Source organism: Jaculus jaculus, chromosome 6, assembly GCF_020740685.1.
Source record: "Jaculus jaculus isolate mJacJac1 chromosome 6, mJacJac1.mat.Y.cur, whole genome shotgun sequence".
Lineage (NCBI taxonomy): Eukaryota > Metazoa > Chordata > Mammalia > Rodentia > Dipodidae > Jaculus > Jaculus jaculus.
This window is the reverse complement of record NC_059107.1, coordinates 91770027-91792387: the sequence shown is the minus strand read 5'-3', so window position 1 is coordinate 91792387 and position 22361 is coordinate 91770027. Positions and strand designations below refer to the sequence as shown.

At 46.3% G+C, this 22361-nt stretch overlaps 1 protein-coding gene, 1 non-coding gene and 1 pseudogene across 2 annotated transcripts; 1 reads left to right on the top strand and 2 right to left on the bottom strand.

Moving 5' to 3' along the window:
- The first annotated feature begins 1390 nt into the window (after positions 1 to 1390).
- On the top strand, positions 1391 to 2410 carry LOC101602354 (annotated as a pseudogene).
- Positions 2411 to 9265: 6855 nt separating this feature from the next.
- On the bottom strand, positions 9266 to 19771 carry LOC101593357 (tubulin alpha-1C chain). The gene is made up of 4 exons (XM_004668577.3): positions 19643 to 19771; positions 16028 to 16250; positions 15759 to 15907; positions 9266 to 10353 (listed from the first exon to the last, which is right to left on the bottom strand). The coding sequence occupies exons 1-4, from the start codon at positions 19643 to 19645 to the stop codon at positions 9379 to 9381; spliced, it is 1350 nt and encodes a 449-aa protein (XP_004668634.2). The 5' UTR covers positions 19646 to 19771; the 3' UTR covers positions 9266 to 9378.
- On the bottom strand, positions 18276 to 18408 carry LOC123461939. The gene has a single exon (XR_006637984.1). It is a non-coding gene; the product is annotated as a small nucleolar RNA SNORA9 (small nucleolar RNA).
- Positions 19772 to 22361: the final 2590 nt, after the last annotated feature.

The window sequence follows — 22361 nt, the reverse complement described above, 5'->3', positions numbered from 1 at the left end:
CTGGAGTTCATTTGCAGTGGCAGGAGGCCCTGGCACACCCATCCTCTCTCTCAGCTTGCAAATAAATAAATAATTATTTTTCAGTTTTTCTGAGGTAGGCTCTCATTCTAGCTGACCTGGAACTCACTCTGAAGTCCCAGACTGGCATCAAATTCACAATGATCCTCCTACCTTGGTCTACTGAGTGCTAGGATTAAAAGCATATGTCTCCAGGCATGGTGGCACACACTTTTAATCCCAGCACTTGGGAGGCAGAGGTAGGAGGATCTCCATGAGTTCGAGGTCACCCTGATACTCCATAGTGAATTCCAGGTCAGCCTGGGCTAGAGTGAGACCCTACCTCGAAAGACAAACAAAAGCAAAGCTGGGAAATGGCTCCCTGACTAAAGGAGCTTCCTTGCAAAGCCTGTCAGCTTGGGTTTGATTCCCCAGTACCCATGCAAAACCAGATACACAAAGTGGTGCATGCATGTGTAGTTCATTTGCAGTGGCAAGAGGCCCTGGTACACCCATACTCACTCTCACTCTCTGTGTTTGCAAATAAATTAAACAACAGTAGACACCTCTACTGCAGTGGTGAGAACCCCCGCTTACCACCTGGTGTGCAGGCAGAGGAGTTTCCAACTGCTCCAGGGGCTTCAGCTCGGCTCCATCCCCACAGCTGTTGCTGCCTACTCAATTTCCATCTACAGCCCAGAAAGGCACATGCCTTGAGTCCCAGCACTCAGGAGGCAGAGGTGGGAGGATCTCCGTGAGTTCCAGGCCACCTTGAGACAACATAGTAAATTCCAGGTCAGCCTGGGTTAGAGTGAGACCCAACCTCGAAAAAAAAATTTTTTTTTAATTACCATCTACCCATCTGTCTATTCACCCTTTTGGAGCTGCCATTGCCATTCATCTGATCCATCCTTCTGTCCATCCATCTGAATCTGAATGTCTTTCACTTGGCTCCTGAAGATAAGCATGGTCATACCTTCAATTCCAGCACTGAGCTGAGACAACTGCCCTGAGTTGAAGGCCATTCTGGGCTACAAAGTGAGTTCCAGGTCAACCTGGGCTACAGTGAGAACCTGCCTCAAAATAAGAAAGTAAAGGACTGGAGAGATGGCTTACTGGTTAAAGCGCTTGTCTGCAAAGCTAAAGGACCCAGGTTCGATTCCCCAGGACCCACATAAGTCAGATGCACAAGGTGGCACATGCATCTGGAGTTCATTTTCAGTGGCTGGAGGCCCTAGCGTGCCCATCCTCTCTCTCTCACTGTGCCTCTTTCCCTCTCTCATAAAATCTTTAAAAAAAAAAGAAAAAAAAAAAAACACCTCTCGCCCCATGCAGCTGCTCTCTTCCCTGCCTCCCTCCGCATCCGCCGCCGCCTGGGCCTAGAGGTTTTAAAATGGAAAATTTTGATGTATCACTCAGTACCTATTTCAAGGCATTGCTGGGCCCCCGAGAAGAAAACAGCAAAAGAACTGCATCTGTCAGAATGCCACAGATGGAGTGATGTTTGATATCACCTGTGGTAAGAGTGTGGAGAATCTGTACTGGAACAACCTCTGGAAAGCCACTGCAGCTTCTCCTGAACTGAAGACGGATATGCCTCACTGTAGTCGTGATCCCATGGATAATTACATACCTACATTTGTTTGCTCTGTCATTTATTTACTAATCGTATGGCTGGGACCAAAATACATGAAGAATAAATGGCCTTTCTTTTGCTGGGGAGTTTTGGTAGTGTACAAACTTGGACTCACATTGCTTTCTCTTTGCATGTTCTGTGAGTTGGTGACAGGTGTGTGGGAAGGCAGATACAATTTCTTCTGTCAGGGCACACGCAGTGCAGGAGAATCGCACATGAAGATTATCCGTGTTCTCTGGTGGTACTACTTCTCCAAACTCATAGAATTCATGGACACCTTCTTCTTCATCCTGCGCAAGAACAACCACCATGCCACCATGTTCAATATCTGGTGGCTTGTGATGAAATGGATCCACTGTGACCATTTTTATTTTGGTGCCACACTTAACAACTTCATCCATGTCCTCATGTACTCGTACTGTGGTCTGTCATGTGTCCCTTCCATGCGTCCTTACCTCTGGTGGGAGAGGTACATCGCTCAGGAGCAGCTGGTTCAGTTTGTGCTGACGACCATCCAAACCAGCTGTAGAGTCATCTGGCCATGTACTTTCCCTCTTGGTTGGTTATATTTCCAGATTGGATACATGATTTCCCTGATTGCTCTCTTCACAAAACTTCTACATTCAGACTTACAAGAAGGGGGCCTCCCAGAGGAAGGAACACCTAAAGGACCACCAGAAGGGATCTATGACGGCTGTCAATGGACACACCAACAGCTTATCTTTGCTGGCAAACAGCGTGAAGCCAAGGAGGCAGCGGAAGGATGGAAAGGGCTGAGATGAAACCTCGAGGTCACATTGTGTGATTAAGCAGTTTGAATTGTCCCCTGATGCTCATGAACAGCTGCTGTAACTAGTCTGGCATTCGATACTTTGATTCATGTGGGACCTTTCTCATCAATTCAAAACCCCTAGAATATGTGTACAGATTATACAGGTAGGCATAAGCTTCCTCACATTTCTGGGCTCTCATTGATCCCTGCGCTAGACTGTGGGAAGGGAGTATTATTGGAGCATATGACACTGCTGTTGCCTTATTAGTTATAACATGATAGGTGCTGAATTGTGGTTCACAATTTATGTTTTTATTTTTATTTTTTTGTTGTTTATTCTTACTTACGTATTTGAGTGTGACAGAGAGAGAAAGAGGCAGAGAGAGAGAGAGAGAATGAGTGCACCAGGGCCTCCAGCCACTGCAAACAAACTCCAGATGCGTGCGCCCCCTTGTGCATCTGGCCAACGTGGGTCCTGGGGAATCAAGCCTTGAACCGGGGTCCTTAGGCTTCACAGACAAGCACTTAACCGCTAAGCCATCTCTCCAGCCCATGGTTCACAATTTAAAAACCCTGTAATCCAAACTTTTTTTTTACTGTAGATCATGCATGTGATTGTAATTACAAATTTGTACAATGTTGTTAAAGCAGGAAAACACACATGCCTTAAAACTTAAAAAGCAGGGCCCAAAGCTTATTGGTTTAAATTACAGTATGTTTCAAGTTTGTATTCATTTGCAATAGCTCTATTTAGAAAAATCAAAGGTCATGATTTATTAAAGTAGTGCATTGACATGTAAGTTCAAGTGGCTTGTAGATGTGAAAACAAATGGAACCTTCATTTTGTAATACTGGATCCTAGCAAGAGGCTCCAGTCCAAGTGGAACAGTCAGTTTTAACTTTTTAACAGATCTTATTTTTTTATTTTGAGTCCCACTATTAATATGTGTTTAAAAAAAAAAAGATGGGGTGGGGTGTGCTAAGCAGTCTTCATGAAACTTAAGTAAACATCCTTTGTCCTCCCTGTTCTAGGAAGAGTCTAGGGTGAGTAGCCCAGTTTTAATTTCTGAAGGGCTAAGTGTTTTTTACAAGGAAAAAACAGGTCCATTTTGCTTTTATACAGGAGACAAAAAGTCCATTTGGAGAGAGGATAAATCCTATTCTGGGAAAATGATTGACAATTTACCATTTGACAGCCCCTTAGATGAGCAATGAGGAACTGGTTGCCAAGAGCCACACTTAGATATTGTTTTCTGTAGTGCTATTTGTTTTAACACAAACTTCCTTTTTATTTTATTTTATTTAATTTTTTTGAGGTAGGATCTCACTCTAGTTGAGGCTGACCTGGAATTCACTATGGAGTCTCAGGGTGGCCTCGAACTCACAGCAATCCTCCTACCTCTGCATCCCAAGTGCTGAGATTAAAGGCGTGCGCCACCACGCCTAGCTAAACTTCCTTTTTAAGTGTGCTAGTTTACCAAAATTAACGAAGAAGGAAAAAAAAAAACTTTAAAAATTGAGTTAAAATGCAAGAGGTAATGACATCCTAAGAGGGAAGTAGGTGTCTGGGTAGTGATGACTTGTTTAATGTAAATCTTACGGCATCTGGCATTCTTTTCTGCTTAGAATCTGAAGATTTCTTTTTTTTTTTTTTTTGGTTTTTCGAGGTAGGGTCTCACTCTGGTCCAGGCTGACCTGGAATTAACTCTGTCATCTCAGGGTGGCCTTGAACTCATGGCAATCCTCCTACCTCTGCCTCCTGAGTGCTGGGATTAAAGGCTTGCGCCACCACGCCCAGCTCTTGAAGATTTCTTTAGAATCGCTTATTTAAAAAGAATAGATTGCTATCATAAAATTACTTTTTCACTTGAGGCAGTGGTCATACAGATAAGGATTATTATGTGTATCATTTTAAAGTGTTGAAGTTTAGCCTCTATTAAATACCTTCTCCATTGAGGAAAAAAAAGTTGACCCACCCACAACATACCTTAGAAGATCACTGACAATGTATAAACTGATTGATATTTATGTAAATATCAGTTTACCATGCTTTAATTTTGCACATTCCTGTTACAGGGAACCAGTTTGTTCTCTTACTAAAGTCTTGTGGGTTTTCTGTTTGGAAGGAGTCACAGCATCTGTATACATTTACCTTATCAAATCTAGAACGAACATGTATATTTGTAATTGCATGTCCTCATTCCTAGGAACTAATTTGCAGATATCTACATACTTGAATATAGAAACTATAACATTTGGTAGTGTATGTGCTTAGTTCATCTGGATATGCCCACTGTTAAATGATGCCTGAACACTAATCATTAAACCATTTCTGATTATCAAAAAAAGAAAGAAAGAAAGAAAGAAAGAAAGAAAGAAAGAAAGAAAGAAAGAAAGAAAGAGGCAAACAAAAAAATCCAAACAAGAGTGAGATGCTACCTCGAGAAACAAAAACAACAACAACAACAACAAAAAATCCAAACAACCCGGGCATGATGACCTACGCCTTTACCCAGCACTTGGGAGGCAGAGGTAGGAGGATCACTGTGAATTTGAGGCCATCCTGAGACTCCATAGTGAATTCCAGGTCAGCCTGGGCTACAGTGAGACACTTGCATATATATATAAAAGAACCTGTGTTTGTCTTGGCCAAGGCTATCAGGAAAAATAGGAATATTTGGCAAATTGATGCTATTGAAACTACCATACTTTTTTGTTCGTTTGTTTTTTTCAAGGTAGGGTCTCACCCTAGCCCAGGCCGACCTGGAATTCACTATGGAGTCTCAGGGTGGCCCCGAATTCACAGCGACCCTCCTACCTCTGCCTCCCCTCTCAAGTGCTAGGGCTAAAGGCATGTGCCAGTATGACCAGCTGGCCTGAGATCCTTTGGTGACTATAGTTTCGTCCAATGCTCCAGGTAGTGGATTGTCTTTGGTGCAAAGATGATCCCAGGCACTGCTCAGAGTTTTGGGATCAAATTTTAGTTATTCAAGTTGCTCTGAACCTTCCAGTTACATATTCAATCCCTCTGAGCTTTGGTAAAGGGTATAGCATCCCCCCACATATCAGGTGAAGATTCTAAAACACTGAATGCTCTCCTTCCACCCACAAGCTTATACAAGACTGCTACAGAACATTCCAGAAGTTAGAGATCTGAAGACTGGGCTCTAAGTTGGACTTGTAGCTTCCTAACTCATCATAAGGACTGATAGACTCCTGGTGGTACACTTGCCACCTTCTGCCTGGACAATAGCAACTGAAGGGTTTGTGGACCACTGACCTCAGTGGTGGACCATAAAACTTCCCGGGACCATAGCATGATAAGGAACATCTATTACAAAGCAGTTCATAACTCAAAGAGCCACCATCAAGAGCTATCAGGCCTCCTGGACAGGAAAGGCCTTATCTCCTCCCCCCCCCCATTCTTCCCTCCCAATGACACCTACTGACCCATCCCCTGAACTTTTAAAAATCTCAGCCCTGGACTGGAGAGATGGCTTAGCAGTTAAAGTGCTTGCCTGCGAAGCCTAAGGATCCAGGTTCGATTCCCCAGGACCCACATAAACCAGATGCAAAAGGTGGCACATGTGTCTGGAGTTCATTTGCAGCAGCTGAAGGCCCTGGCGTCCCCATTCTGTCTAGCTTCTTCTCCCCACCGCCTCAAATAAATAACTAAAAATAAAATATATATTTTTAAAAAGTCTCAGTCCTGAACTGAGCATGGTGGCACATGCCTTTAATCCCAGCACTGGGGAGGCAGAGGTAGGAGGATTGCCATGAGTTTGAGGCCTCTGAGACTCCATAGTGAATTCCAGGTCAGCTTGGGCTACAGTGAGAACCCTACCTTGAAAAACCAAATAAAATAAAATAAAGTATATTTTAAAATCTCTGTCTTTTAATTCCAGCACTCAGGAGGCAGGGGTAGGAGGATCGCCATGAGTTTGAGGCCACCCTGAATAGTGAATTCCAGGCTAGAGCAAGACCCTACCTCAAAAAAAAAAAAAAAAAACAAACCTCAGTCTTGGACTGGAGAGATGGTTTAGCAGTTAAGGTGCATGCCTGTGCAGACTAAGGACTCAGGTTTGATTCTCCAGGTCCCATGTAAGCCAGATGCACATGGTGGTACACGTGTCTGGAGTCTGTTTGCGGTGGCTGGAGGCCCTGGTGCACCCATTCTTTTTCTCTCTCTCTCTCCTTCCCCCCCACCACTCTATCTCTAATAAATAAAAATAAAACTTAAAAAAAAAGAAACTCAGTCTCTGGCAAGATGTGGTGGCCCACGCCTTTAATCCCAGCACTCAGGAAGCAGAGGTAGGAGGATTGCCATGAGTTTGAGGCCACCCTGAGACTACATAGTGAATTCCAGGTCTGCCTGGGCTAGAGTGAGACCCTACCCAAACCTCCCCTGCAAAATGAAAATAAAAATAACAATCTCAGTCTCCCACACTCAAAAGCAGCAGCCAGCAGTCTCATCCGGGGAGACTGGTCTGGGCTGGCTTTCTTTCTGTCATATTTCTCATGTTCCTCTAGTCAACCCGGAATTCTAACAGTGACCACAAGAGCACAGGCAGGCTTCAAGGCCCCTTATAATCATTGCATTCTTCCTAGGGCCCACTTGCTCCTCTGGGACAGATCTCCGCGTGGGGGATGTGGTGAAGGGGGTTTCTCTGTGTGCGTCAGTGAGGGCAGTCAAAGCCGTGTCCAGACAGGCCAGAATCTGCAAACCTCAGAAGCCTACACCCCTCTCAAGCTGGGTAGTTTTCTCCCATCAGGCCGCCAAAGCAGTGCTGAGTCCAGAATTTCCATTTGCGCTCAAGGGCAGATCATATGATTGCCAGCCACAAAGCAGTGACCTAGACCTTGGGGTGTATTTGTTCTTGCTGCAGGCTAACTTCTATTGGCTCTCCCGCCCACATAGGAGGGAGACATTCGTTGCAAGGACAGATCTCTCCCAACCACTGGCACTTTGCTCTTCTCAATTCCCCAGACTCCATTCTACTGGAATATTTCCTTCTCAGCTAAACTCCTTTCTCACCTTCTTTCACCCCCTCCCTGTAGTGGTTGCTGAAAGCTTTCCCACTCTTTACATCCTCGCGCTTCTAGAAAATCATTTATTCTTAAGGCTTACTGAGAGAACTGGAGCAGCCTGCCGCAGGTCAAGGGTGATTGCCCTTGGGGATGAGTCTCTTTCAGGCCATTCTGAATGCTTGAAGGGACCACATGTGGCCAGCCACTCCAGTCCTTTCTCAGGGCACCTTTCTTGGGCAATGCAGGCTTGGAAAAGGAACATTTCACCTATGCTGGGCTGAAACTGACTTGTCTGCTCCTCATCCATGGCTGGCCCGTTTCCTCCCCCAAAGCTGCTGAAGCCAATTTGTGCTTAGAGCTGAGGCTCAGCAGGGGCTGGCTTTGCCACAAGGGCACAAAACTGGAAGTAGTGCATAAGAATGCTATAAAAATGCCACAAAAGCAGGGCATGGTGGCGCACACCTTTAATCCCAGCACTTGGGAGGCAGAGGTAGGAGGATCACCGTGAGTTCGAGGCCACCCTGAGACTACATAGTGAATTCCAGGTCAGCCTAAGCTAGAGTGAGACCCTACCTGGAAAAAAAAAAAAAAAAAAAGGCTTCCTAGGCTGTGCTCACAGATACACCAGGAATTACACACCCCCACACACAGGTTTTTTTTGAGGTAGGGTTGCACTCTAGCCCAGGTGACCTGGTACTCAGTAGTTCCAGGCTGTACTTGAACTCACAGCAATCCTCTACCTCTGCCTCCCAGAGAGAACGGGTATGCTAAGGCCTCCAGCCACTGCAAACTCCCGATGTATTCACACTACCATTTGGCTTACGTGGGATCTGGGGAATTGAATCTGAATCCTTTGTAGGTCAGCACCTTATTAACTAAACCCCAATATTTACTTAAAGGTAGTCTCAGTCTGGCCCAGGCTGACCAAGAACTCACTCTGTAAACTCAAACTTATAGTGATCCATCTACGTCAGCCTCCAGTGCACAATGCCTGATACAATATACACAAGGGTGCCCCCATGTGAGCCAGATGCACAAAGTAGCGCATGCTTCTGGAGTTTGCCTACAGTGGCAAGCTGCCCTGGCTGCCCATTCTCTCTCAAACAAAAATTTACTTCTTTTAACAATTTGAGGAGGCAGAGAATGTGCTCGAATGGGGCCTCTAGCCACCGCAAAGGAACTCCAGACAAATATGACACTTTGTACATCTGGTGTTACATGGGTACTAAGGAATCAAACTCTACTTTGCAGGCAAGCAAGCACCTTAAGCACTGAGCTACCTCTCCAGCCATTTTATGTAGATAGCAATGAACTAGGCCACATTCCAATTCCCGGACATTTTAGGGAAATCTCGACTGATCTTCCCATTTCCTGATGATCGTAACAATTGCCCTATCGTGTGCCCCTCAGGTATCACTTGTTAAGCCCATTTTAGCAATCCTTGGAAGACATTAGCTTCAAAACCCACAAAAATCCTGACTACTTTATAAGGACAATGAAGTGACCCTTAAAACCTCACATCCGTGTACTGGGGTGTCTGAGGGCTGCCAACCTGCCATCATCAACAGGTCCCATGTAAATAAATGGGTCAAAATTCTGTAACTGAAGTCAAGAGTGAAGCACTCATGAACTGTGAGATCCCATCTCCCACAAAAGAGCGAAAGGCGGCTCAGTGATTAGAGCACCTGCCCAGCATGGGCAAGCCCTTCCCTTGATCCCAGTACCAGACAGTAGTCATGCTGCCATTCCAGAAAGCATGAGGTCTGAGAACAGTATCAGGAGTCACAGTGAGTTTAACACTAACCTAGGCTCAAAACAAGATTCAGGACCAGTTTGCCATTTCAAATGGAAGTTTCACCTTTATTGACAGGCTTAGGACATGTCGACAGTTCCACAAAACAGAAAAAAAAGACAAGACAATGGAGTGTCAATTGCAGCACATGGGCTAATACTCTTCACCCTCATCCTCTCCTTCAGCACTGTCCGCTCCGACCTCCTCATAATCCTTCTCCAGGGCAGCCATGTCTTCACGGGCCTCAGAAAACTCTCCCTCCTCCATACCCTCACCCACATACCAGTGCACAAAGGCACGCTTAGCGTACATCAGGTCAAACTTGTGGTCCAGGCGAGCCCAGGCCTCAGCAATGGCCGTGGTGTTACTCAGCATGCACACAGCTCGCTGCACCTTGGCCAGATCTCCACCTGGTACCACAGTGGGAGGCTGGTAGTTAATGCCAACCTTGAAGCCAGTGGGGCACCAGTCCACAAACTGAATGGTGCGCTTGGTCTTGATGGTGGCGATGGCGGCATTGACATCTTTGGGAACCACATCACCACGGTACAGCAGGCAGCAAGCCATGTATTTACCATGGCGAGGGTCACATTTTACCATCTGGTTGGCTGGCTCAAAGCAGGCATTGGTGATCTCTGCTACAGTAAGCTGTTCATGGTAGGCTTTCTCAGCAGAGATGACAGGGGCGTATGTGGCCAGAGGGAAGTGGATGCGGGGGTAGGGCACCAGGTTGGTCTGGAATTCTGTCAGATCAACATTCAGGGCTCCATCAAATCTGAGGGAAGCAGTGATGGAAGACACTATCTGGCTAATAAGGCGATTCAGGTTTGTGTAGGTTGGGCGCTCAATATCGAGGTTTCTACGACAGATGTCATAGATAGCCTCATTGTCTACCATGAAGGCACAATCAGAGTGCTCCAGGGTGGTGTGAGTGGTGAGGATGGAGTTGTAGGGCTCAACTACAGCAGTGGAAACCTGGGGGGCTGGGTAGATGGAGAATTCCAGCTTGGACTTCTTGCCGTAATCAACAGAGAGACGTTCCATCAGCAGGGAGGTGAATCCAGAGCCAGTCCCCCCACCAAAGCTGTGGAAAACCAAGAAGCCCTGAAGGCCTGTGCACTGGTCAGCCTGAAATAGAAAATAATACATTTTAATGTTGATGAGCATCTGGTGGAAGGTGCAATGGATGTCTATGCATCTATGAATCCAGGTCAATGGCTCAGCAGTGTAAGCTTGCAAAGCCTGGTGGCCTAAGTTCACAACCCTTGTGCCCACATAAAGCAGGAAACAAAAGGACATGTTGTCTTATATTTTAAGAATGTCTCCCAAATAGCATTTGCTAAGAGCAATTATGAAGAGCTTCAAGGGCTAAGTGATTCAGAGAAGCTTTTCACAATTGGCTCTTGGTAGGGGAAAAAGTCTCCTTAGAAGGCTGTTTAAAAATGAAATACTAAGCCGGGCATGGTGGCGCACGCCTTTAATCCCAGCACTCGGGAGGCAGAGGTTGGAGGATTGCCGTAAGTTTGAGGCCACCCTGAGACTCCATAGTGAATTCCAGGTCAGCCTGGGCTACAGTGAGACCCTACCTCGAGAAAAAAAAAAAATACTGAGAAAGCTGGAAGAAGCCATTCTGCATGCAGTTCATTGGGAGAAAGAGAAATCACCAGTGAAGATACTCAACAGTGGACACTGCAAGCCTTATATTTGGCCAGCAGGCCAATTGAGCCAATGGGTGCAATAGTGGCACATCTGTTATGCCCTCTAATTGGACTGGAGGCCCACTCCATGGGAGGGAATACATCCCTGATACTGAACACTTAAAACAGGTGTAGTCATGAGCCCTAGGGGTGTAATGTCTGCTGCTATCTGGCTAAATGTATATATGATGCTTATCAAACTGCCCAGTAAGCACTTCTCTTAATGTTCATACCCTTATATTAACGCTACCCTCTTTTGGTAGAGAATCTTCTCCTTTCAGATGGCAGTGACCTTGGGATGCGATATCATGGTGCTGGAAAAAAGTGACTACAGTGCTCAGTACTGCAATATTTCTATCACTCCCCTTCCAAGGCTCAGGGTCTAATGCGGAAGAGGTGGTGGAAAGAATGTAAGAGCCAAAGGAAGAGTACGACTCCTTACAACATGCTCCCTCCAGACAAAATGGCCTGGATATCCATGACCTCACAGTGCCTGACACTACCTACACAAGACCATCATAAGAGGAGGAAAAAAGTCATGATATCATAGTAAAAGAGAGACTGATTGAGATGGGGAGGGGATATGATGGAGAATGGAATTTCAAAGGGGAAAGTGGGGGGAGGGAGGGTATTACCATGGACTAATTTTTACAATCATGGAAGATGTTAATAAAAATTGAGAAAGAAAAAAAGTAAAAAAATAAATAAAAATGAAATAGTGGGGAGCTGGAGAGATGACTTAGCAATTAAGCACTTGCCTGTGAAGCCTAAGGACTCTGGTTCGAGGCTCGATTCCCCAGTACCCCACATAAGCCAGATGCACAAGGTGGTGCATGTATCTGGAGTTCTTTTGCAATGGCTGGAGGCCCTGGTGCACCCACATTCCCTTTCTCTCTGCCTCTTCCTCTCTCAAATATTTAAAAAACAAAAAAGAAAAATACTGAGTCATCCCCTCAGGAAAGCACGGTGTCTAAGAGACACAGAGCACCAGTAGCTGGGAGGGCAGCCTCTACTGTCCTTGTTGCTGGAGGTATTTATTACAAGGGCACCTTCTTATCAGAGTCATCACGGGCCTGCTCTGAACACCAGTCCAGTTACAAAAGATGTTCCATACAAAGATCTGGCAGCATATCTTTGAGTTGAAATACAGCAAGAGTCTAGATCCACTGGCTTAGTGGAAACTTCCAGGTTGGAGGTAGATCAACTTTACCAGCCCCTTACTGTAGAGCTGTAACTTAACTTCTCTATTTATTGATGCAGTGAGAATATTGATTACCTCAGTTTGTAAATTAAAAGAGCATTTAAAATAATACTTTATGCAGTAAGCGCACTGAGTATGTGAGACCACCTACCAAACCATCTATCCATTCTGGGTGACTCCTTATGAGCACTCAAAACAGGGTTTATTGGCTAGCAAACTGCTAGTCTAGAAAAGGCCAATCTCGACCTTTGCATTCTTTGCTGTGGTGCTAGGGATGGAACTCTTGACCTTGTGCATTCTAGCCACATGCTCTACCCCTGGGCTGTATCATATCCCCAGCCCTAATTTTTTTATTTTTATTTTTATTTTTTTATTTTTCAAGGTAGAGTCTCACTCTAGCTCAGGCTGACCTGGAGTTAACTATGTAGTCTCAGGGTGGCCTCGAACTCACGGCGATCCTCCTACCTCCGCCTCCCGAGTGCTGGGATTAAAGGCGTGCGCCACCACGCCCGGCCCCAGCCCTAATCTACCTTTCTAAGTATTCTGTTGACAACAGGGGGTGCTCAAGAATTTGCTGACATTCTCTGACCCTTCAGTTCACTTTCTATGGACCCACACTGCACGTCGACATATGAGCAATGTGTTTGGCAAGCCTTGGGTGACTAATCCCATGCATATACATCCTGTAGAAACACAGGAACAAATGTAATTCTTTCAGTAATCAGTGAGTGTCCCAGACCCTAACTAGCTTTTCTAGGTTTACATGTCCCTTAAGGCAGGCCTAGGATTTCTAAGTCAGCACTCATGGTTAAAGTTTGATTTGCAAGCACTGGGAACATTAACCCAATTTTGCTGTAAGCCTATGATAAACACCCAAGAGAAATACAAATCTGTGTGTGATGTGAAGCCAAGACTTTAAGAATAAACCAGTTGTAGTCAGACTCCCTATAATGTGATTTTCCTAACATGCTGCTCTACCTAAGCCTGCATACTGATTTGAGGCTACTTACTTAATAGCTGCAAAAAAGGAGCAGTCTCCTCTGATTGCCAAGTACTCAAAAGGCTGGAGAGATTGTGCACTGGTTAGGGCACTTGCTTGAAAAGCCTGACAGCCTGAGTTCGATTGCCCAGTATCAGTATAGAGCCAGATGCACAAAGTGGCACATGTGTTCGGAGTTTCTTTGCAGTGGCAGGAGGCCCCTCAATCCCAGCACTTGGGAGGCAGAAGTAGTAGGATCTCCATGAGTTGGAGACAACCCTGAGACTACATAGTGAATTCCAGGTCAGCCTGGGCTAGCTACAGTGAGCAAGACTGACCTCGAAAAACCAAAAATAGAAAGAGCATGGTGGCAAATGCCTTTAATCCCAGCACTTGGGAGGCTCAAGTTGGAGGATTACAGTGAGTTCAAGGCCAGCCTTGGGCTAGAGTGAGACCCCACCTCATAAAAATATAACAGGGCTGGAGAAATGGCTTAGTGGTTAAGGCGTTTGCCTGCAAAACCAAAGGATCCCAATTCAATTCCCCAGCACCCATGTAAGCCAGATGTACAAGGTGGCACATGCATATGGAGTTTGTTTGCAGTGGCTGGGGACCCTGGCACGCTCATTCTCTCTCAAATAAATATTAAAAATAAAATGGAGAATAGATTAATGGGGGTGAAGCGGCCCAAAGTGAGGTCAGGGGAAGAGATTGAGTAAAGGAAAGGTAGAGAGGGAGGGCTAATCAAAATCTAAAAGGATGCAAATAAATCATATGGAATCCTCTGGTTTTGGACAATGGAACACTCAGGAGCCATAGAGCGTTGTTAGAAAATTTTCAGTGCCAGGGATGGGATACCTCCAGTGAGTTGTTGGCCAGGGAGATCCCTGATGCCCCCAAAACATTATAGGCCATTGCTGAGGGCCTTGGTTTCCCACCAGGAATCGATGGTAAGACCCTGTTGCTGAAGACACCACATACTTGGGCTGCAAGGCCACTGAGAAATCCTGCTGGAACTGAGCTGATAACCTCCTCAATGTAGACCAGCTGACAAAAAGCTGGAAGAAGCCATTCTACATGTAGTTCAATGAGAGAAAGAGAAACCACCAGTGAAGATACTCAACAGTGGACACTGCAAGCCTTATAATTGGCCAGCCAGGCCAAATGAGCCAATGGGTGCAATAGCGGCAGGTCTGTCATGGTGGAAACCAACTGCCCTCCAATTGGACTGGAGGCCTGTTCCATGGAGGGAAAAACATCCCTGATACTGAAAATTTAAAACAGGGGTAGTCATGAGCCATAGGGGTGTAACATCTGATGTCTGAAAATGTATATACTATGCTTATCAAACTGCCCAGTAAGCACTTCTCTTAATATTTATACCCTTATATTAAAGCTACTCTCACTTTGGGTAGAGAATCTTCTCTTTTCAGATGGCAGTGACTTTGGGTCACTCAGAAGTGACTCAGAAGGTATCTTAGTGCTGAAAGTAACTGACTGGAGTACTGAGTAACATATCAATCACATCTTCCAAGGCTCAGTGCTGAAGAGGTGGTGGAAAGAATGTAAGAGCCAAAGGAAGGGTAGGACTCCTTACAACATGCTCCCCTCCACACATAAAATGGCCTGGATATCCATGACCTCATAGTGCCTTACACTACCTACACAAGACCATCATAATAGGAAGAAAAGAGGGCTGGAAAGATGGCTTAGCGGTTAAGCGCTTGCCTGTGAAGCCTAAGGACCCCAGTTCTATGCTCGATTCCCTAGGACCCACGTTAGCCAGATACACAAGGGGGCACAGGCATCTGGAGTTTGTTTGCAGTGGCTGGAGGCCCTGGCACGCCCATTCTCTCTGTCTCTATCTGCCTCTTTATCTCTCTGTCACTTTTGAATAAATAAAAATAATTTTCAAAAAAGAGGAGGAAAAGACCATGACATCAAAATAAAAGAGACTGATTGAGATGGGAAAGGGATATGATGGAGAATGGAATTTCAAAGGGGAAAGTGGGGAGGGAGAGGAAGGGTATTACCATGGGATACTTTTTATAGTCATGGAAAATGTTAATAAAAATTGAGAAAAATAAATAAATAAATAATAAAATAAAATGGCTGAGCATGGCAGCACATACCTTTAATCCTACCCCTGGAAAGGTAGAGGCAGGAGTATCCCCATGAGTTTGAGGCCACCCTGAGAATACACAGTAAATCCAGGTCAGCCTGGGCTACAGTGAGCAAGACCCTACCTCAAAAAAACAAAAATAAATAAAGTAAGGGATCCGGGTGTGGTGGTGCATGCCTTTAATCCCAGCACTTGGGAGGCAGAGGTAGGAGGATGGTCATGAGTTCAAGACCACCCTGAGACTACATAGTGAAATCCAAGTCTGCCTGGGCTGGTGAGACCCCACCTCGAAAAAACAAAAAATAAAACACAATAAGGGGCTGGAGATTGCTCAGTGGTTAAGGCACTTGTCTGCAAAGCTTAAAGACCTTGGTTTGATTCCTCAGTACCCACATAAATTAAGCCAGATGCACTAGGTGGCACATGTGTCTGGAGTTTCCATGCAGTGGCTAGAGGCCCTGGTGTGCCCATTCTCTCAAATAAATAAAATATTTAAAAGTAAAATAAATAAAAGCAATTTAAAGGATTATTTACCAGCTTGCGAATTCGGTCCAAGACAAGGTCAATGATCTCCTTGCCAATGGTGTAGTGCCCACGGGCATAGTTATTGGCAGCATCTTCCTTGCCTGTGATGAGCTGCTCAGGGTGGAAGAGCTGGCGGTAGGTGCCAGTACGAACTTCATCTGGAGAAGGAAAGCAGCCACCCATCATTAGCAACTTGAATGTGCCTCATCAAACCTAGCTATGATTAAAAGCCACCCCCACACCCTAAGGAAAGCCTTGGACCACTGAGATGAACTCACCAATGACCGTGGGTTCCAGGTCTACAAACACTGCCCTGGGCACATGCTTGCCAGCGCCTGTCTCACTGAAGAAGGTGTTGAAGGAGTCATCTCCTCCCCCGATGGTCTTGTCACTTGGCATCTGGCCATCAGGCTGGATGCCATGTTCCAAGCAGTAGAGCTCCCAGCAGGCGTTGCCAATCTGGACACCAGCCTGGCCGACGTGGATGGAGATGCACTCACGCTGTAGGAGGAAGAAAAGGGAAATTTCAGAATATGACGCATCCGATGAGAAGTCTGGGAATGGCTCACACCTACATGACAAACTTTCAAAGTCAGCTAGCTAACTACCTTTCAAGGCCACTCATGCCCAGGGATTATTTCACAACCAAAAATCTTTGTTGAAGATCTAATTCAAAGAACACGTTTTGGAAGACCAGAGTATTTTAATAACCTACTGGGCAAGTGAGCCCTTCCTTCATAGCTTCAGCACAGCAAGGCCAGCTTTCTGCCATTTTAGAATGACATGCTATCGGATGACTAATGGCATTCTATTAGCAACAGCTCCCAGCTCCTGGGAAATATGCCTACTGATTTCTTAATCCAATGCCAAAATTTCTCATTCCACAGTTACTCTTTATAACTGTTTGAACTCATTTTGGTCCCTCACTTTAATCCTTTTCTATATAGACAAGATCTTCCTCTCCCCTTTAAAACCAGCTTAAACTAGCAAACTCCAGCCATATGACTCAGGCAGAAAATGCTAAGATAAGCAGCAGTTTCCAAATGTGTGGTCAGAGGCAGCCCTTTCACCCTGGAGAAGAATCTGATCTTTAGAAAGAACATTTTCCCCTCAACATCAAGCCATCTTGTGGGAAGGGAGCAGAAGGCTTTCCAAAACTGCAACAACTTTAAGACTGAATTATGTGAAATATGTGCTGAAGCATAGAAAGTAATTTAAAAGTTACCAAACCCATTCCTGTTTAGTAAATCAGACAATTAACATAATCTGTTCCCACAAGCTTAGAAGGAAAATTGTTCACTACATTTCAGATTAGCTACTTACAGACTGGCAGAACTTTCAAAATTTTTCACACTAAATCAGGCATGGTGGCGCATGCCATTAATCCCAGCATTTGGGAGGCAGAGGAAGGAGGATCAGAGTTCGAGGTCACCCTGAGACTACATAGGGAATTCCAGGTCAGTCTGGACTAGAGTGAGACCCTACCTTGAAGGTAAAAAAAAAGACACCAAATTATCCTACTATTCCTCTTATTGTTCCCAAACAATATGGTTTCATGCTTCTAAACAAGCTGCCATTGAAGCCCAACGTGGTGGTGGGCATGAGTTCAAGGCCACACTGAGATCACATAGTGAATTCCAGGTCAACCTGGGCTAAAGTAATACCCTACCTTGAAAAATCAAAAAAAGGGCTGGAGGGATGGCTTAGCAGTTGAGGCATTTGCCTGCAAAGCCAAAGGACCCAGGTTCGATTCCAGGACCAAACTACATAGTGAATTCCAGGTCAGCCTGAGCAACACTAAGACCCTACCTCGAAAAAAAAAAAAAAAAAAAGGGACAAAAAACAAAGTAAAATAAAAGCTGCCATTGGAAATTAAAGAAAATTGACATCAGCCATGTTCTCTTATATATAGTCTTATATATAGTTCTCACAACCCAGTACTATAAAATACCCATTACTCACAACCTTTGACTTATGATCACCTTTTCCCCACTTGTGTTTCCAATAAAATTAAATCAAGGTCTCCTGACAGTGAGCTAGCTGTTTGTTCTGAAGCGCCTGGACTATTTACTGTAATTGCATCACCCTCACCTTCACCTGGACTTTGCTCATCATGCACAAGGAAGTAGAGTACCTGAGAAAACACACTCATTCTAACAAAATCCTTCCCCTGGAACCTTTTTGTCACCTCCACCCTCCAGGCTCATTGATGACCAATCTAAACTGCTTCCTTGAGCTGACAAAAAGTCAAAGGCCACTTGGGATATGAAATGGGGCACAAATGAGTCACTTAGCCCAGCCTCAACCGGATAAACAGCCACTGTCTCATACATACATTCACAAAAGTGTTTGCCTCAACAAGAATGCTGCTCTACTTTCTGAATCCCTTCTCGTTTTGGTCTGACTTGGTAGAAAGCATTCAAGCCAGTTATAGATGTATTTTTGCTACAGTAACTCTATGAAAGTTCTCTGGTGAACTATTCACTAATTTTTTCCCTAGAAACATTTTGATTTTCTTTTTTAAACAATTGTCTGAAATTTCTATAACCGTGTTCTGGACAGAGCAGAACAAGGCCTCAAACCATTTCAAAACTGTTCTGGCAAGCACTGTAGGAATGCACAGGGTCACTGCAGACCCAAGCACGCTGGAGGCTTGCCTTTTTTTCTTTTTTGAGACTGAGTCTAATGTAGCCTCCACCACCTTAGGTAGCAGATGACCTTGAATTTCTGATCCTCCAGTCTCCCCCTCCCAAAGTACAATTATGTGATGTGCCACCTGGCAAGGTTTTATGTGATGAGAATTAAAACTCAGGGCTCAGCTGTTAAAGGTGCTTTCTTGCAAAGCCTAACAGCCAAGGTTTGATTCTCTAGTACCCTTGACAAAGCCAAATACACAAGGATGCAATGGCAGGAAGCCCTAGCGTGCCCATAATCTTTTTTTTTTTTTTTTTTTTTTTTTTGGTTTTTCGAGGTAGGGTCTCACTCTGGTTCAGGCTGACCTGGAATTAACTGTCATCTCAGGGTGGCCTTGAACTCATGGCAATCCTCCTACCTCTGCCTCCCGAGTGCTGGGATTAAAGGCGTGCACCACCACGCCCGGCCATAATCACTTTTTTAAAAAAATATTTTTATTTCAGAGGCAAACTCAGGCCGAGCATGGTGGCGCACGCCTTTAATCGCAGCACTTGGGAGGCAGAGGCAGGAGGATCGCCAAGTGTTTGAGGCCACCCTAAGAGTACATAGTGAATTCCAGGTCAGCCTGGGCTAGAGTGAGACCCTACCTGAAAAACAAAAAAGCATAAGTGACAAAACAGTCAATGGTACTAGATAGATGACTACGTAAGAAAACATTCTTTCCCAGAATTGTTACTTAACCCTGGTTTAGGTGGAAAGCTTCAGCTATTAGCCACCCCACTAAATTAACATCAGAAAAGCAGGATTAGGCGTTGTCACAGTTAATTATCCCCGCAGGTGCACTGGCGCAACTGGGAACCCCCAGACCGGGCCACAGGTGACTCAGCAGCGAGTCACAGGGCGCGGAGAGGGTGGCCGGAAGTGTTTGCACGGTCCAAGCCAGAACGCACGAGGTCCTAAGGGTGGGGGAGGCGCGGTCACAAGAGAAAATGCCGGGAACCTTTACTTTCCCTAAGTTCTTGGGGCCCAGGCTCTCTACCCTTCCCATACCGGCCACAGGCCCAGACGGGATGCTCGCGATCTCGGCTACAGCGGCTTCTCCATGTCCTACTAGGGCAGTGCCAGCGCGGTCCTCGTGCCAGCAACAGGGCCCACCCCGGCCGCCGGCGTCCCCGGAGGAGTCGAGCCGTCGGGGTTCGGCGGCACGTGCACCGCGGGTCCCGGGGTCCCCGATCACCCAGCCCGGGGACCCCACTCACCATGTCTGAAGATCTTGGAGCTCTCGGCGCTGTGGGCGAAGGCGAGGGCTCGACGACGAGGATCTCCCGCTGACAGACCGCAAGGAGTCCGGGGGAGCAGCAGAGTGAGCCGGGCGGCCCCGGAGGGGCCCTTTATACCCCGCCCGGTCCACGCGTCGGGAGGGCGGGCCCGGGATCCGCCCTCGGGCCGCCGCGGGGCCCGGGCAGCGGCCGCTGATTGGCGGGTTCGAAAGTTCAAACCAAACTCTGCCCCGAGCAGAAGTAGGAAGGGGCGGAGCCGTCGAGGGCGGGCGGAGGCGGCCGGCGGGGCGGGGGCGAGGTGGGCAGGGCTCGGCGCTTCCCGCCCCGGGTGCGGGCTGTCAGGTGACCCAAGCGCAGGCTAGGTGAACGTCCCAGGTGTGACGTCCGACGGGGAGGGACGTGGCTTCCGCCGGCCGCCGGGACTCGGAGCCCGGCATTGCCATACAAGGTCTGCAGCCCGCGCCGCGCCGACCGCCCGGCCCGGCCCCCGACGGCTCCGCCGCGGCCTCCTCGGCCGACCCTGGCTGATGCCGGCCAGACTGAGGGGCCGAGCTGAAGTCAGAGTCCAGCGCCCTCGGGTCTGCCTCGAAGGTGCAGGATGCTGAGAAGGTCTTGGTCTTAACACAGTCAGGGCCTGAATCCTTACCCTCACCTTCTCGATGGTCCTTTACTCGTCCTACTTAATCCTTTTTTTTTTTTTTTTTTTTGTAGAATTAGCCCAGGCTCTATCAGCTATATCCCCCAGCCCATGTAGCAGCGACTAGCAAGCCCAAGCCCCATCAACACAAAAGGGAACAGTAGAATGAGAGCACTATGGACGGATGGGTCAACAGGTTGCACTGTGGCAAAGGGATGTAATGTGTGTAATCTGAACAAAAACTTGAATGTTAATGTAAGAGAAGAATAGTCAGCATTGAGGACAAAGCTACCCCACTCCTCGCCCCCTTCAAGAATAAGCTCTTAGGGCTGGAGGGATGGGCTGGCAATTAAAGCGCTTGCCTGCAAAGCCAAAGGGACCAGGTTGGATTCCCCTGGACCCACGTAAGTCAGGCGCACAATGTGGCACATGCGTCAAGAGTTTGCAGTGGGTGGGGACACTGGCATGGCCATTCTCTCCCTCTGTCAAATAAATAAATAAAGATAAAATGTTAGGGCTGGAGAGATATCTTAGCAGTTTAAGGTGCTTGCCTGAAAAACCAATGAACCCAGGTTCAATTCTCCAACACCCATGTAAATTAGATGCACAAGGTGGCACATGCATCTGGAGTTCGTGTCCAGTGGCTGGAGGCCCTGGCGCGTCCATTCTCTCCCTCTCTCTCTCTCTCTCTCTCTCTCTCTCTCTCTCTGTCTGTCTGTCTACTTCTCTCTCAAATAAATAAAAATATCTTTGAATAAAAAAGAATAACTTTGAGCCGGGCGTGGTGGCGCACGCCTTTAATCCCAGCACTCGGGAGGCAGAGGTAGGAGGATCACCGAGAGTTCGAGGCCACCCTGACACTACATAGTGAATTCTAGGTCAGCCTGAGCCAGAATGATACCCTACCTTGAAAAAAAAAGAAAAAAAAAAAGATGTGCTGGGCGTGGTGGCACACGCCTTTAATCCCAGCACTTGGGAAGCAGAGGTAGGAGGATCACTGTGAGTTCAAGGCCATCCTGAGACTCCATAGTGAATTCCAGGTCAGCCTGGGCTAGAGTGAGACCCTATCTTGGAAAAATATATATATATATTCAAAGGGGAAAGTGTGGGGGAGGAGGGGGGATTTTTTTTATAATCATGGAAAATGCTAATAAAAAATTTTTAAAAATGAATAAACTTTTAGTGCTTCTGGAAGAATGGGAAGAACTGCTGGCAGGAAAAGATGAAAATACAGAGAAAAGGGTGTGCTGCCACACACCTTTAATACCAGAAATAGGGAGGCTGAGATAGGAGGATTACCTTGTGATTAAAGCCAGCCTAGGGCTACAGAGAGAGTTCCAGGTCAGTGTGGGCTAGAGTGAGAACTTGTTTCAAAAAGCTGGGCATGGTGGCACATGCCTTTAATCCCAGCACTTGGGAGGCAGAGGTAGGAAGATCACTGAGTTTGAGGCCACCCTAAGACCCTCTCAATCAGTATCTCTTTTACTTTATGTCATCAGATTTTCCTCCTATTATGATGGTCTGTGTAGGTAGTGTCAGGCATTGTGAGGTCATGGATACCCAGGCCATTTTGTGTCTAGAGGAGCATGTTGTAAGCAGTCCTACCCTTCCTTAGACTCTTACATTCTTTCTACCCCCTCTTCCACAATGGACCCTGAGCCTTGGAAGGTGTGATAGAGATATTGCAGTGTTGAGCACTCTGTCTCTTCTTCTCAGCATCATGATGCCTTCTGAGTCATCCCAAGGTCAGTAGCATCTGAAAAGAGAAGCCTCTCTAACCAAAAGTAAGAGTAGCATTAATATATGGGTATGAACATTAAGAGAAGTGCTTACTGGGTAGTTCGATGAGCATAGTATATACATTTAGCCACACAGCAGCAGACGTTACACCCCTAGAGCTCATGACTATCCCTGTTATAGATTTTCAATATCAGGGATGTATTTCCTCCCATGCAGTGAGCCTCCAGTCAAATTAGAGGACAGTTGGTTTCCCCCATAACAGATGTGCCACTATTGCACCCATTGGCTCACTTAGCCTGGCTGGCCAAATACAAGGCTTCC